The sequence below is a fragment of the Triticum aestivum genome, chromosome 1B (genome assembly GCF_018294505.1).
Source record: "Triticum aestivum cultivar Chinese Spring chromosome 1B, IWGSC CS RefSeq v2.1, whole genome shotgun sequence".
NCBI classification, from domain to species: domain Eukaryota; kingdom Viridiplantae; phylum Streptophyta; class Magnoliopsida; order Poales; family Poaceae; genus Triticum; species Triticum aestivum.
In genome coordinates, this window is record NC_057795.1 from 396388564 (window position 1) to 396405821 (window position 17258).

The 17258-nt window shown below is 49.3% G+C and overlaps 1 protein-coding gene and 1 pseudogene across 1 annotated transcript; one reads left to right on the plus strand and one right to left on the minus strand.

The window, feature by feature from the left end:
* Positions 1-8335: 8335 nt before the first annotated feature.
* LOC123127097 (uncharacterized) lies at positions 8336-12552 on the minus strand. Its single transcript, XM_044546754.1, has 5 exons — positions 12100-12552; positions 11175-11309; positions 10908-11082; positions 10707-10823; positions 8336-10630 (listed from the first exon to the last, which is right to left on the minus strand). The coding sequence occupies exons 1-5, from the start codon at positions 12268-12270 to the stop codon at positions 9858-9860; spliced, it is 1371 nt and encodes a 456-aa protein (XP_044402689.1). The 5' UTR covers positions 12271-12552; the 3' UTR covers positions 8336-9857.
* A 3231-nt stretch (positions 12553-15783) lies between these two features.
* Positions 15784-17049, plus strand: LOC123078716 (protein PHYTOCHROME KINASE SUBSTRATE 4-like; annotated as a pseudogene).
* Positions 17050-17258: the final 209 nt, after the last annotated feature.

Consider the following 17258-nt stretch of genomic DNA (forward strand, 5'->3'; position numbering starts at 1 on the left):
ATGAATTGTGATGTATGAGATCATGTTCTTTGTAATAGGATTCACGACTTGCATGTCGATGAGTATGACAACCGGCAGGAGCCATAGGAGTTGTCTTTATTTTTTTGTATGACCTGCGTGTCATTGAATAACGTCATGTAAACTACTTTACTTTATTGCTAAACGTTAGTCATAGAAGTAGAAGTAGTCGTTGGCGTGACAACTTCATGAAGACACGATGATGGAGATCATGATGATGGAGATCATGGTGTCAAGCCGGTGACAAGATGATCATGGAGCCCCGAAGATGAAGATCAATGGAGCTATATGATATTGGCCATATCATGTCACAACTATATAATTGCATGTGATGTTTATTATGTTTATGCATCTTGTTTACTTAGGACGACGGTAGTAAATAAGATGATCCCTTATAAAATTTCAAGAAGTGTTCTCCCCTAACTGTGCACCGTTGCTACAGTTCGTCGCTTCTAAGCACCACGTGATGATCGGGTGTGATGGATTCTTACGTTCACATACAACGGGTGTAAGACAGTTTTACACAGCGAAAACACTTAGGGTTAACTTGACGAGCCTAGCATGTGCAGACATGGCCTCGGAACACGGAGACCGAAAGGTCGAACACGAGTCGTATGGAAGATACGATCAACATGAGAATGTTCACCGACGATGACTAGTCCGTCTCACGTGATGATCGGACACGGCCTAGTCGACTCGGATCGTGTAACACTTAGATGACTAGAGGGATGTCTAATCTAAGTGGGAGTTCATAATTTGATTAGAACTTTATTATCATGAACTTAGTCTAAAACCTTTGCAAATATGTCTTGTAGATCAATGGCCAACGCTAATGTCAACATGAACTTCAACGCGTTCCTAGAGAAAACCAAGCTGAAAGATGATGGCAGCAACTATACGGACTGGGTCCGAAACCTGAGGATCATCCTCATAGCTGCCAGGAAACAATATGTCCTAGAAGGACCGCTAGGTGACGCTCCCGTCCCAGAGAACCAAGACATTATGAATGCTTGGCAGTCTCGTGCTGATGATTACTCCCTCGTTCAGTGCGACATGCTTTACAGCTTAGAACCGGGGCTCCAAAAGCGTTTTGAGCACCACGGAGCATATGAGATGTTCGAAGAGCTGAAACTAGTTTTTCAAGCTCATGCCCGGGTCGAGAGATATGATGTCTCCGACAAGTTCTACAGTTGTAAGATGGAGGAAAACAGTTCTTTCAGTGAGCACATCCTGAAGATGTCTGGGTTGCACAACCGTATGACCCAGCTGAACATTAACCTCCCAGATGAGGCGGTCATTGACAGAATCCTCCAGTCGCTCCCACCAAGCTACAAGAGCTTTGTGATGAACTACAACATGCAGGGGATGGAAAAGACCATTCCTGAAGTGTTCTCGATGCTGAAGTCAGCAGAGGCTGAAATCAAGAAAGAACATCAAGTGTTGATGGTCAATAAGACCACTAAGTTCAAGAAGGGCAAGGGTAAGAAGAACTTCAAGAAGGACGGCAAAGATGTTGCCGCGCCTGGTAAGCCAGTTACCGGGAAGAAGTCAAAGAATGAACCCAAGCCTGAGACTGAGTGCTTTTATTGCAAGGGGAAGGGTCACTGGAAGCGGAACTGCCCCAAATACTTAGCGGATAAGAAGGCCGGCAACACCAAAGGTATATTTGATATACATGTGATTGATGTGTACCTTACCAGTAATCATAGTAACTCCTGGGTATTTGATACCGGTGCCGTTGCTCATATTTGTAACTCACAGCAGGAGCTGCGGAATAAACGGAGACTGGCAAAGGACGAGGTGACGATGCGCGTCGGGAATGGTTCCAGAGTCGATGTGATCGCCGCCGGCACGCTGCCTCTACATTTACCTACGGGATTAGTTTTGAACCTTAATAATTGTTATTTAGTGCCAAGTTTGAGCATGAACATTGTATCAGGATCTCGTTTAATACGAGATGGCTACTCATTTAAGTCTGAGAATAATGGTTGTTCGATTTATATGAGAGATATGTTTTATGGTCATGCTCCGATGGTCAATGGTTTATTCTTAATGAATCTCGAGCGTAATATTACACATGTTCATAGTGTAGATGCCAAAAGATTTAAAGTTGATAACGATAGTCCCACATACTTGTGGCACTGCCGCCTTGGTCACATTGGTGTCAAGCGCATGAAGAAACTCCATGCCGATGGACTTTTAGAGTCTCTTGATTATGAATCGTTTGACACGTGCGAACCATGCCTCTTGGGCAAAATGACCAAGACTCCGTTCTCCGGAACAATGGAGCGAGCAACCAACTTGTTGGAAATCATACATACCAATGTGTGCGGTCCAATGAGCGTTGAGGCTCGCGGAGGATATCGTTATGTTCTCACTCTCACAGATGACTTGAGTAGATATGGGTATGTCTACTTAATGAAACACAAGTCTGAGACCTTTGAAAAGTTCAAGGAATTTCAGAATGAGGTAGAGAATCAACGTGACCGAAAGATAAAATTCTTACGATCAGATCGTGGAGGAGAATACTTAAGTCACGAATTTGGTACACACTTAAGGAAATGTGGAATCGTTTCACAGCTCACGCCGCCTGGAACACCTCAGCGAAACGGTGTGTCCGAACGTCGTAATCGCACCCTATTGGATATGGTGCGGTCTATGATGTCCCTTACCGATTTACCGCGATCATTTTGGGGATACGCTCTAGAGACAGCTACATTCACTTTAAATAGGGCACCGTCTAAATCCGTTGAGACGACACCGTATGAATTATGGTTTGGGAAGAAACCTAAGCTGTCGTTTCTAAAAGTTTGGGGATGCGATGCTTATGTCAAGAAACTTCAACCTGAAAAGCTCGAACCCAAGTCGGAAAAATGCGTATTCATAGGATACCCTAAGGAAACTGTCGGGTACACCTTCTACTTAAGATCCGAAGGCAAGATCTTTGTTGCCAAGAACGGATGCTTTCTGGAAAAAGAGTTTCTCTCGAAAGAAGTAAGTGGGAGGAAAGTAGAACTCAATGAAGTACTACCTCTTGAGCGGGAAAGTGGCGCAGCGCAGGAAACCGTTCCTGTGATGCCCACACCAACTGAAGAGGAAAACAATGATAATGATCAAGGTACTTCGGATCAAGTTACTGCTGAACTTCGTAGGTCCACAAGGACACGTTCCGCACCAGAGTGGTACGGCAACCCTGTCCTGGAAATCATGTTGTTAGACAACAATGAACCTTCGAACTATGAAGAAGCAATGGCGGGCCCGGATTCCAACAAATGGCTTGAAGCCATGAAATCCGAGATAGAATCCATGTATGAAAACAAAGTATGGACTTTGACAGACTTGCCTGATGATCGGCGAGCGATAGAAAACAAATGGATCTTTAAGAAGAAGACGGACGCGGATGGTAATATTACCATCTATAAAGCTCGACTTGTCGCTAAGGGTTATCGACAGGTTCAAGGGATTGACTACGACGAGACATTCTCTCCCGTAGCGAAGCTAAAGTCCGTCTGAATCATGTTAGCAATTGCCGCATACTATGATTATGAGATATGGCAGATGGACGTCAAAACAGCATTCCTTAACGGGCATCTTAAGGAAGAACTGTATATGATGCAGCCGGAAGGTTTTGTCGATCCTCGGAACGCTAACAAAGTATGCAAGCTCCAGCGATCCATTTATGGACTGGTGCAAGCATCTCGGAGTTGGAACATTCGCTTTGATGAGATGATCAAAGCGTTTGGGTTTATGCAGACTTATGGAGAAGCCTGCGTTTACAAGAAAGTGAGTGGGAGCTCTGTAGCATTTCTCATATTATATGTAGATGACATACTCCTGATGGGAAATAATATAGAATTTCTGGACAGCATTAAGGCCTACTTGAATAAGTGTTTTTCAATGAAGGACCTTGGAGAAGCTGCTTATATATTAGGCATCAAGATCTATAGAGATAGATCGAGACGCCTCATAGGTCTTTCACAAAGCACATACCTTGATAAGATTTTGAAGAGATTCAGAATGGATCAGTCCAAGAAGGGGTTCTTGCCTATGTTACAAGGTATGAGACTGAGCTCAGCTCAGTCACCGACCACGGCAAAGGATAAAGAAGAGATGAGTGTCATCCCCTATGCTTCAGCCATAGGATCTATTATGTATGCCATGCTGTGTACCAGACCTGATGTAAACCTTGCCGTAAGTTTGGTAGCAAGATACCAAAGTAATCCCGGCAAGGAACACTGGACAGCGGTCAAGAATATCCTGAAGTACCTGAAAAGGACGAAGGACATGTTTCTCGTTTATGGAGGAGACGAAGAGCTCATCGTAAAGGGTTACGTCGACGCTAGCTTCGACTCAGATCTGGATGACTCTAAGTCACAAACCGGATAGGTGTATATGTTGAATGGTGGAGCAGTAAGCTGGTGCAGCTGCAAGCAGAGCGTCGTGGCGGGATCTACGTGTGAAGCGGAATACATGGCAGCCTCGGAGGCAGCACATGAAGCAATTTGGGTGAAGGAGTTCATCACCGACCTAGGAGTCATACCCAATGCGTCGGGGCCGATCAAACTCTTCTGTGACAACACTGGAGCTATTGCCCTCGCCAAGGAGCCCAGGTTTCACAAGAAGACCAGGCACATCAAGCGTCGTTTCAACTCCATCCGTGAAAATGTTCAAGATGGAGACATAGAGATTTGCAAAGTGCACACGGATCTGAATGTCGCAGATCCGCTGACTAAACCTCTCTCGCGTGCAAAACATGATCAACACCAGAACTCTATGGGTGTTCGATTCATCACAATGTAACTAGATTGGTGACTCTAGTGCAAGTGGGAGACTGTTGGAAATATGCCCTAGAGGCAATAATAAAAGTATTATTATATTTCATTGTTCATGATAATTGTCTTTTATTCATGCTATAACTGTATTATCCGGAAATCATAATACACGTGTGAATACTTAGACCACAATATGTCCCTGGTAAGCCTCTAGTTGACCAGCTTGTTGTGATCAACAGATGGACATTGGATGTCATTGATAACGGGATCACATCATTAGGAGAATGATGTGATGGACAAGACCCAATCATAAGCATAGCATAAAAGATCGTGTAGTTCGTATTGCTAGAGCTTTGTCAATGTCAAGTATCTCTTCCTTAGACCATGAGATCGTGTAACTCCCGGATACCGTAGAAGTGCCTTGTGTGTATCAAACGTCACAACGTAACTGGGTGACTATAAAGGTGCATTACAGGTATCTCCGAAAGTAGCTGTTGGGTTGACACGGATCGAGACTGGGATTTGTCACTCCGTATGACGGAGAGGTATCTCTGGGCCCACTCGGTAATGCATCATCATATTGAGCTCAATGTGACCAAGGTGTTGGACACGGGATCATGCATTACGGTACGAGTAAAGTGACTTGCCGGTAATGAGACTGAACAAGGTATTGGGATACCGACGATCAAGTCTCGGGCAAGTAACGTACCGATTGACAAAGGGAATTGCATACAGGGTTTGATCGAATCCTCGACATCGTGGTTCATCCGATGACAACATCGAGGAGCATGTGGGAGCCATCATGGGTATCCAGATCCCGCTGATGGTTATTGACTGAGAGCGTCTCGGTCATGTCTGCATGTCTCCCGAACCCGTAGGGTCTACACACTTAAGGTTCGGTGACGCTAGGGTTATGAAGATATGTATATGCAGAAACCCGAATGTTGTTCGGAGTCCCGGATGAGATCCCGGACGTCACAAGGAGTTCCGGAATGGTCTGGAGGTAAAGAATTATATATAGGAAGTGCTATTTCGGGCATCGGGACAAGTTTCGGGGTTATCGGTATTGTACCGGGACCACCGGAAGGGTCCCGGGGGTCCACCGGGTGGGGCCACCTGTCCCGGGGGGGCACATGGGCTGTAGGGGGTGCGCCTTGGCCTTCATGGGCCAAGGGCACCAGCCCCTATAGGCCCATGCGCCTAGGGTTTCCCCCTAGGAGGAGTCCTAGTGGTGGAAGGCACCCCTAGGTGCCTTGGGGGGGAGGGAAACCTCCCCTAGGCCGCCGCCCCCCTAGTAGATCTCATCTACTAGGGCCGGCGCCCCCCCCCTGGCACCCCTATATATAGTGGGGGAGAGGAGGGACTTCATACACCAGCCCCTGGCGCCTCCATCTTCCCCCGTTACGTCTCTCCCTCGTAGTCTCGGCGAAGCCCTGCTGCTGTGACGCCCTGCATCCACCACCACGCCGTCGTGCTGCTGGATCTTCATCAACCTCTCCTTCCCCCTTGCTGGATCAAGAAGGAGGAGACGTCTCCCGTCCCGTACGTGTGTTGAACGCGGAGGTGCCGTCCGTTCGGCGCTGGTCATCGGTGATTTGGATCACGTCGAGTACGACTACATCATCACCTTGCAAGCTTCCGCACGCGATCTACAAGTGGTATGTAGATGCAAACTCTCTCCCTTGACTCGTTGCTTAGATGAACTCATAGATGGATCTTGGTGAAACCGTAGGAAAAATTTTAATTTTCTGCAACGTTCCCCAACACGCGCCTCCCTCACCGACGCCCAGCTCTCCCTCCCCCAGTACGCCGCCGACAACCACACGGCCCGGGCGGCGTACTTCGAGCGACGTCAGAAGCAACGGCTGACGTCCACCAACAGCGCGCCGGTGGTCGGCGGCCTGAAGAACAGCGAGGGGCGCCACCTGTGGTGGGGCGCCCCCGGCCGCACCCTTGAGGGCGTGCTGATGCTCATCTCCAGCCGTTGGCCCCCCAGGGGGCGTTTTTTCGGCCTCCTGGGGAGGCCCCGGCGAAACTTTTGGTACTGCGGGGGTGCATTTTCCCAGCCGTCCCCCCGATAGGTGTTCACTTTTTCTTTTTCTTTTTCAATTTTAGTGTCCGGTCATTCCAACAAACACCTTTTGGGCATGCCCACCACACCGGACTCGAGCTCGCCGACGACGACCCCAGGCCACCCCGTCCTTCCTCCTCCGCCATGGCCATCGGTGGCGCCGGCGTTCTACTATGCGTGGAGGCCGCCGCCAGCCGTGCCCGTGAGAGGCAGTACGAGCCTCCACGCGAGCTAGCTAGCTCCGCTGGATGGCATGGCGTCCCACGCGAGCTAGCTATCTAGCTTCGCTGCATGATGGGTGTCGGCCCGTTCTTGGCACCCCACGCGAGCTAGCAGCGCGCAGCCACGTCCGGCCCGGCCTCAACTCACCGTGCACAGCCACGTCCGGCCTCGCCCTGGCCGTGACTCCATGGCGCGCGCCTCCGAGGTGCAGCGGCGCGAGCTAGCGTGACGCTCTCCAGCACGTTGTCGACCCATGCATCCGCAGCGACGAGCGCGCTAATAGGGCATGCCATGCGTGCGCGCTCGGACGGACTCGCCTCGCGCCCGCGCCCGGCATGTGCTGCTGCAGCCGTCGGCCTCGCGCTCGCGCCCGCGCCCGACATGTGCTGCTGCAGCCGTCGGCCTCGCGCTCGCGCCCGCGCTTGGCCTGTGCTGCTGCAACCGTCGGCCTCGCTTCCACGCCCAGGCCACGCCACCCCGACTCGGCGAGCGGCGACAGGGGCATGCTCCTAGGGAAGTGTTGGGACGACATGGCGTGGAGCTGGCAGATGAGCGGCGCTCGAACTCGAGGATGGCACGCTCAGCGGGCTCCGTCCCAGCGAGCAGGGCGCGGTGGCGTGGGCGTCCGCCTCGGCCATGCATAGGCGGGCGCGGGTGAGCTCCGCCCCGGCCACACGCAGACGTCGGCCACGCACAGGTGAGCGGCGGGTGCGAGCGTCGGCCGGCGCCTCCCCGTGCAGCTCGGCGTGCAGAGTACGCGGCTTGATGTGTGTGCGTAGGGTAGGCAGAAGGAAAGAGACAAGAGAGGAGAGAGGGGGGTGGGTGGCTGACGTGGGCCAATTGGGTTGGTTAAAACAAAGCGCCGGTGCCCCAGAAGCATCCCGGTTGCCTGGGTGTGGGCTGGGCTCGCCGGCCGTAACTTTTGCTTTTACCGACGAAAAATGAGGTCTTGGGGGCCTGAGTGGGACGTTTTTTGCCCGCCGGCGCTCAAAAAGTGGCCTGGGAGGCTTCTCAGGGGCGGGGCGCGGCTGGAGATCCTCTTACTATTCACCTCTGGTTTTTGGCCTGCACCTTACCACGCTTGCATGCTTGTGCATATGTGTTCTACTGTACGTACGTACACTTGTGCCTGGCTACCCTGACCCCTGTACGGCTGTATAAGCATGGCACAGTTGTACCTTACGTCCGGTGTATATGTCCCCCGGCCGGCCAGACCTGGACGCACGCGCGCACTCTTGAAACGGCTCCGAGCCAGACACTTGACCTTGACGTGCATGCCGGAGTTAACGAGCGGCAGCCATCCTGCGCGTTGTGTACATACGTACCCCTCACTCTCAGAACTAACAACACATGGCTCGCAGGTTCGTTTAATCTATCAGTGCCAGGTGCGAGTAGGTGATGTACCAAGCTAGCAGATATACGTACTACAGTACAATCTGTTGACCAAACAGAGAAACAAAAATGACTGTACAGTAGGTATGGCAGGTCCCTCCCGCCAATGTAATAGCATATCAATGTGCCTCGACGTTTTGGAGCAACACGATCGAGCTTAAACAGTTCCAGATTGCCTTGATCGCCTATTAAGCCATCATGGAACAAGTTCACCTTGAGCACATGCTAACGCTAGCGGAAATCCATCTTACCGGCCGGTGAACTCAAGAGGAGACCAGCGATCAGGGGGTTGCTTGAGACCCTCCTTTGCAAACATGATAATTCCCCCACAGCTCGAGGCCAAACATGGTTTTTCGGGTTTTACAACAAAACTATCTACCCGTCCGAATGCCCTACCTTGACACCAGCAAGAGACAACAGTACACTAACACCTAGGTACTCACCAAGGAGGCTTACGACGATCCCTAGATATGGCAAGGTTGCACCACAAACAGGGAATGGAAAATCAGAAGATAACGTCGCGGGCCGAGATGCCCCATAACTCACCAGGAGTGCCCTTATGCCCCATAACTCACCAGGAGTGCCCTTCACCATGTACCGCAGAAAATAGCCTGGAGCAAGCTTTTAGGAAAAGAAGCCCCCAAGACCGCCAAACATCTGTTGATGGCACGTCCGTCTACTTCATCCTTCTTTACCATGCCCAGCCTCCTAAGGCCTTGTACAATGGAAGGTGCTTAGAGAGATGCTTAGAAAAATAAACCGGGTTTTTCTGAAGCACCGGTGTCTATTTCTACAGGAGAGACGCTTAGTTAAACGTCTATCCGGTAGAAATAAGCACCGGTGCTTAAGAAAAGACTGGTTTATTTCTCTAAGCACCTCCCATTGTACAAGGCCTAAGCAATATAGCCTCTGCCCCCTGCTCTGAGATGGGGCGCTTTATTTTGACGGTGGAAGGAAGACGAAATCTTCTTGGCGTAGGCCCGTGCGGATGGTGCTTAACTTTTGCAGTCTTTTGTGCCAAGTCCCCGGCTTCTTGGGGCACACTTAACAACGGCGCAGAATGCAGAGCTTCGTCTGTCAACCCTGAATGATCTTTCTCCATCACTGAAGGTGCATCTTTAAGTCTACACAAAGGCGGTGCTTTCTTAGACGACGGGATCAGGATGGCTGGAGTCTCTCCAGTGACCTCTAGTGGTTCGGTATCCGATAGCAATGTTGTTTTCTCGAATACTGCAGCAGGCGATGGAAGTAACTGATGACTAGAGACTCGCAGCCCCACAGCACAAGGATGCTCCATTCCTTCAACAGCCTCAATGCAGGAAGCCTCCACATCTGGATGGGACTTCAAACTTTCCAGCCTAGCCATAATAACATCTTCAACCTTATCTGATATGTCCGTGCTTGCATTTTAGCTGCTGCTTGTTGCTTTCCAGACCCAGAGAGGTTATATTATCAGCACATGACTTCAAAATTTGTAGGTTTGCCAAAACAGCATCTTTGACTGGATATGATCCCTCACTTCCTTTTTCCTGCTCTTCACACTTGTTGTCACCCAAAGGGCTTATTTTGTCAATGCGGGACTCCAAAACTTTCAGTCGAGCAAACATTTCATGAACCTCATCTGATGCATGTATACTTGTGTCTAGCTGATGGTTGCTGCTTTCCAAACCCAACGAGGTTATGTAATCAGGGCGGGACTTCAAAATTCTCAGCCTCGCCAAAACATCATCTTCAACGGGATATGATCCCTTGCTAGGTTCTTGCTGCCTCTCACACTTACTCTCACCCAAAGAGCTTATATTATCAATACGGGATTCCTGAACTTTCATTTGAGTAAATATTTCAGCATCAAGACCATTTGCGATGCTCTTATTTGTAGCAATAATGGACCTTGGAGATAATATATCTGAAGGAGGAGGCGGTGGTGGTTGAGTGAGAAGTTCCTGGCCGGTGGAGGAGCTCTGGCATGGACCTGACGGAGAAGAGGTGCCACTAAAAATATTGCGTCTCTGATCATTCTTCTTGTAGCATGGATGAGGGGTGAGCCCCAACTTATGACAGTAACCACAGTATGGTCCTGAAGGATTGTCGGGCGCGACCGTGTAAGGCTGTGACACCAATGCAGGCAGCAGAGGCACTGGGGAAGCAGCCGGGACTTGAGCAGCCAAAACATAAGTGGAATGTTAAGTTGTCACTATTTATCAGAGAAGAAGATTGACTGCTATCACTACCTCCTCCATGACATTGCAAGGTCGCAGCACAGGAACTGCAATCTTTGGCATGATTATGTGGTTGGCCATCAGATACGGTTACTCTGGCTTTATCACTTCCTGACGGGTCAATTGGAACTGCATTGACCCAAAAAATATTAATGCATATAGAGAACCTCAATAAATATCCAAATACAGTAATTCACAATCACATCGTTACACCTGTTTGTGTGTTGCTGAAAACTTTCATTGTTGCAAGCTTCATACGGGCACAATGAAGCTCATATTTGAGTTTACACACCGAAGCTTCTGCTTCAAACCATATTTTTTTGTAAATTGACACTTGAGAAACTTCAGTATCATCGAGCATATTATCCTCTGGGAGCTTAGAAAGAGCCTGAACATAAGAATACATGAGATTCATACTCGAAAAAAAGTGTTGTTCATCCAAATTAAGAATCAATGTATTCCAAATATGACCAAAGTTACCTGTGAAATAGATGTCTTAAATTCTGAATCTGTGCTCTCTGACACCGAGTGTTCAGGGATTGCCACCAACAAATTGTTTCTCAAGCAACTGATTTGACTGGAGTCCCTCAAACAATCATCGCCTTTTAATGTAGCCTTGTACAAGACAGAAAAACAGAAATGAGTAAAAGCTAACCAACAAACAGTCCATATGTATATTTAATGTCTGAAAAAGCAACATTACTTTTGCATGTCACTTGAAGGGGAACTAGTCAGGAGGATAAATATCTATTTCTTGGTTCATATAGAACATGTGGTAATTGTACTCAAAGGGAGAATGAATTATAATTGTAACCACGAAACAGGCAAACACGCGTGAACAAAATAAGATTGCAAACGTCTTGTATCATACTCATACAACTAAATCTGTACAAATATTGAAGCGGAATGAACCTCCATATAATAACACCATGTACCAGGTCAAAGAAGTGAAAGTAACGACTAGCGACATATTTTCTGTAAATATGAATCATATACTCATATCACAAGCACCGGTTACGTTGGGTGTTCTAACAACTTTCATATCTTCCATCAGTTAATAAAACTAATATATCTGAATTTCATCACTGAGTTCAAACTTCGAATTAGAACATCTCAAGTGTTACAATGGTTTTCATGAACTATAATTTTCGGTTGTAGCTGAGCAAAACATTTTGTTGTCTGACATTTAGTACGGTCGTCTCGGTAATAGTATGTCTAAGTTGCTTTTCCTGTTTTGGTGGAGCTATATTGCAGGTCTAGTATTTTGGATTGCAACAATTTACCAGTTATCATCACATATTCGTAGCGTATTCAGGTAGTGAAGCTCTCTGTAAATCTGGCAGCTTTTCTATGGTCTAAAAATTGTGACATAAATAACTATGATATAAAGGCATTTGCAAAGTACCTTGCCTTCTTTGGAAGAAGCAACTTTAAGATTTCGAATAACAGATTTCAGAATCTTCTTTTCATATTCCTGTAACGAAGAACCGCCATTGCAAGTAGACAGAAGCACCACTGACAAGTTGTGTATTAGCTTCAGAAATGTTGCCTGATTCCTAGAGCTAGAGCAAGACATCTGCAACAAGTTCTCCCCAGCATCTGCATGGCAGTGAGAGTGTTCTTGACCTTCTTTTGTAAGTATTTGAGTGTGTGCACTTTTCTCTGCCTCTGCTGCTCGACAGGAAATATTTCCAACTATGCTTTCACTTGTCAGACTCTTGACAGGAAATGAAGGAGCGCCAATGGGGCTTGTCGCGGGGCCTGAAGGATCCTTATTCAGATGATAATGTCTTGCATTTTCAGCACCAATATGATCAAACAGTTTGCTTACAAAGGCATTCTGTTGCTGACAGCGAACTTATAGTACAAAACCATTAGTAGACTGAACTTTCTCGACAAGTTCCTGGATTGGTGAGGGTTGCTCTGCTTGCTCGTGTATTAGTTTAATTAGTTTACTTATTAGGCAAGAGCCTTTTAAAATACACCCGTTGCAATTAGCAAGTGTTGTTATGTGCAATAACTCATTGCTGAAGTTGATCTCCTCCAAGTAATCCAACATAAATTAAAATGTCAAGCAAGAGCCTTTTATAATGCACCCATTGCAATTAACCAAGCTTTATCATGTGCAACTACTCATTGCTGAAGTTCATCCTCTTCAAGTGATCCAACGCAAAATAAGATGTTCTTCACAAGAAGTTTGTTAACATGTATAGCAGTAAATGGGCCACCTTCTTGCATAGTTATCTGCTAAAAAAATTATTAACCACCCGCACGTCCAAAATAGAAATACCGTTTCAAACTAGCATAGATAAAGAACTATTAACAAGTTAGTTTATCTTTTTCAATATTGACAAAGAACAATTTTATCTTTTTTATACGTTCCAAGTATATAATATACACTGGAGTCGGTATCGACGGGGATGCCACTTTCCACTGAAAGAAAAATAAGCATTAATGAGACAAACAGGGTGCTGGGGTTTGATCCCTGATGGACTGTGATTACATCCACCCCACTTCTATTTAATAATTTCCTATGTCACATGCCCTCTTATACACTGAAATCTATTACAAGAAGCAACAAGAAACACAACTGAGATTTGCTGGAGTTGATTATCACAGTGGTGCACAATGGTGGAGGCAGTTTGAGGGGTGAGCAGAGAGGGCAGACAAAGATGTCACACACTATCTGTTTATTAGGTTATTACTAGATAATTGCCCGTGCGTTGCAACGGGGTATAAATATTCTAGTATATTAGCCCATGATTTACCTGCCCATATTAATGTGATTGTGTAAATAAATGTTCATAAAATCCTGCCTGTGATTTACCTATCTAAATAAAAATCACTTATTTGGTAAGAATTTATTGGCTTACCAGAAAAAAACATGATTTATTCGGTATGTCAAAAAAAGGTGGGACAGTTAAGACGGTTTTAAAGGAAAACCGGTGAAAAACCCAGAGATAGGAGGGGAAAATCAAAAGGGAAAAGGGAGTGGGGAATGTACGTAAGGTTGGATGAAGCACTCAGCCTGGCAGGAAAAGGAATGGTGTTCTTTTTTTAAGTAGTAGAGACATATCTCTTCTTTGATATCCATATTATAACAAGGCACTTCATGCACCACCATAGTGACTGAAACCGTGACAGAGATTTGATAAAGTTGAAAACAGTGTCGACTGTCGAGTCACGTGACACGGAACTGGAATACTGCAATGGAGGCAGAGCCAAAGGTTGTGCCTAGGGCAGACGAAGAGGGGGTAAAGGAAAAAAATGATCTGTTGCAATGCACGTGGCGGAAGCAGAACAAAGGGCAAGTTGAGAGAGAGAGAGCAATAAAGACAGACGGCACATTGTTTTTTTCTGTTACTATATATTTTGTATGAAATACGTAGCAAAAGAAGGGTACTCGGCTAGTGTGCTATACAATTTTCAGTTAGTATATTATTTGATTGACAGAACCAATCAATGGTTCTATCTAATTCAGATGGTTTCATGATTTCTTGCAATGCCGTGCATATTGTAGGTGAAGTTTTTGATAGTGCTCGATATGGCACATACTCTGGGAACCGCTGCGGCAACTTTATTGATCTGCATCTTCTTTTCTTCTCTAAGATAGTATCTAACACTTGACAAACATATAACTATCCTCCAGTTAAAATCCTACTAACAGAGTATAGCATGCTTCTCGAAAATTTAGTGTGTGCACACAAGTAGCCTAGCTAGGGCTCTTAGGAAAAAAAATGACAGCATATATGACTTCCTCTGATAAGACAAATTGGCAAGTGTAAAACTGGAATCATGCTCTCAGACATGCCAGCAGCCAACCCCATTGATCACAGGATCTGGTATAAGGCAGCAACAGAAGGTGCTGCACTCAACTTATTCCGTGCAAGCACGCAAGTAAAAATGTAACAAGCTAGGTTGACCATGTACAACCCGCCTTCATATCTTCAATTGTGGCAGGGTACTATTCAGTTGTGCACATATGCTACTGCCGCTAGTTTCACCATTCAACAATGGATGAAACCACTGCATCGGTTCACCTAACAATCGGACGAACCAATGCGAGAATGAACAGCAAACTAACAGAAGATGCTACCCGCATCTATCGATCACAGGTTCACTAAAGTACTAGTAACAGGAGTTGGTGTAGGGTAAAGGCGTTACCAGTATACCCTGGTGAGGCGGAAGCGGCGGCGTCTGGGGCCATGTATCTCACGGGGGCTTCCATCCAGGACGCATTCCCCCACTCGCCCGTCGCGTAGAGGGAAGTGGCGCCAGGGGCATCGAGGCTAGGGTTGGGGAATGTTTGGTCCGCGCGATGGAGCCCGTCCACGGTGAAGGGGGCGGCAAAGGTAGAGAAGGGGGGTACCGCCACGTGCTGCGGAGGATGACCCCGATGATCGCTGGGGTAGGTGAGCATTTCGCCGGCGGCGAGCGGCTGCCGCTTGGGGAGTTGGGGTTGAGGGTTTTTTTTGGGGAGGGGTTGGGGTTGAGTAATGAGGGAACCAATAGCAGGGGTCTGGTGCGCGAGTGCCGCAAGAGTTCACTCGCACCTTTCATCGATTTTTTACATCGGGTTATTCAAAAGAGAAAAATTCAGCGTAGGTCACAAATTTGAGCCGGATGACACTTTGGTACCATTACTTCAAAATACCCGAACTACGGTCCATGTACTTGCGCACAGGGTTTACTTTGGTCCGTATGTACGATTTCGTCTACGTATTCGCTGACTTGGCCGAGTCAGCGGCCGCCAGCTAGGCTTTGACCGCCACGTAGTCGATCCTAGAATGAATACTACTCGATCCGGGGTTATTTTTGCAAAAACGCCATGACCAACTCCCTGTCCGTCTTCTTCCCCATGGTGGGCTTTCTCAGGATCAGCTTCCCCATGGACGCGGACGCCGTGGTCCTGTCCGGCGTGGGCGGGATGTGCATGGTATAGTGCACGAACTCGGCGCTCGCGTCGGCACCGTCCCTCGACGCGTATTGGCTCCCCCCGCTCAGGCGCACCGGCGAGACCTGCAGTGTCGCGGTGGAGGAGCCGATGGAGTGCTTGGGCACGAGGCTGGTGAGCCCGGACCCCCTCCTCATGACCCCATCCCCGGGGCTCCCGCCGCCAGCTGCCCGTCGCTGCCGTGGACGCGGCCGCACCGCGGCGTCGTCGGAGGTCAGCTGGAACAGCCGCTCCGGGCTGCTCGCCAGCAACCAGTCGCCGTCCGCGGCTAGGCAGCACGACAAGGGCTATGGCGGTGGCGTCACCAGCGTCGTCGTCCTAGATACGATGGACGATCAGCATCACCACGGCGGCAAGAAGCCTGCCGCCGGCGCCTTCGGGCCACGCTGGGGGATCTTCAGCCGGGACTGCCCCTGCGCCGGCAGGAAGGCGGTCACCGTCGACGTCGCCTCCGAGCCGACGACCCCGAGGATCCACGCGAGGTTCGACGCCAGGGAGGAGAGCGTCGTCTTTAAGGCCAACGGGCTGCCTCCTCCGTCTCCAAACGACGAGCCCGGCGTGATGAAGATTTTTACGACGGGGAGCTGTGTGTTCCCGCTTCGCGCCAACAACAACATCCTCGCCCCGGCGCAAAATAACGGCGTAAACGCTTCGTTTCCCGCTTTCCCGCCCGACGTTGGCCGCCGCGTCGTGAGCTCTGGCGGATTCACCTTCCCGGTGATCAGCCCGTCGAAGGCCATCAGCAGCAGCGTCGTCGACGAGCCGCCGCGCGAGTCGCTGGAGGTGTTCCGTCCCATCGACGAGGACTCGATGGTGCTCGTGGACCCTCCGCCGCCCCTTGCCGCGGCCAGCTTTCTGCGCGCGCCGGCGGTCATGGCGGCGACGGACGACGACGCGATGAGCGACGCGAGCTCGGACCTGTTCGACCTGGAGAGCTTTGCGGCGTCATCGTCGTACCCGACCACGTACCGTGGTCGCAGTAGCCGGCGCAACTCGGGGGACGACGACTTGGCGTACGCCGCCGCCGCAGAGCCAGCGCTGAGCGAGTGCATGTACGCGCCAAGCGAGGCGAGCGTGGTGTGGAGCGTGGCCACGGCCGAGGGCGTCGCCTACGACGCCGACAGCGTGGCCAACTTCTCGAGCGCGACATCCGCGTGCGGCGTCGAAGAGTTCTGGTTCGTCCCGCCGGGGTCCGCCGCCATGTCCCGAAGCGCCGGCCGCAAGAAAGGCGGCGGGTTCTTGGACAGCTGCCGGTGCGAGAAGGCCGTCAGCGTCGGGCCGACCCCGGTCCGTGTGGCCCGCCCGCCGGCGGTCCCAGCTAACAAGACGGCGATGGGGCTGGAAAGCGGCGGCGTCGCGCTGTAGCACAACCGCTGCGTCCACATGCCGGTGCGGACGTGATCGATGCGCGCGCTCCCCGTCTGGCGCCTATTACAATTAGCCTATACGAAAGTACAGTACGGTACATAATTCTCTTGTTTGTTCCAGGTCCATACCAGCCCCCGCCGGACCACCCAGAGGAACGACACACCCCTGCCGGCGATGCCCCAGGCCGTCTCCACCAGGTCCTTGGCCGACATGGCGTTTTTGCAAAAATAACCCCGGATCGA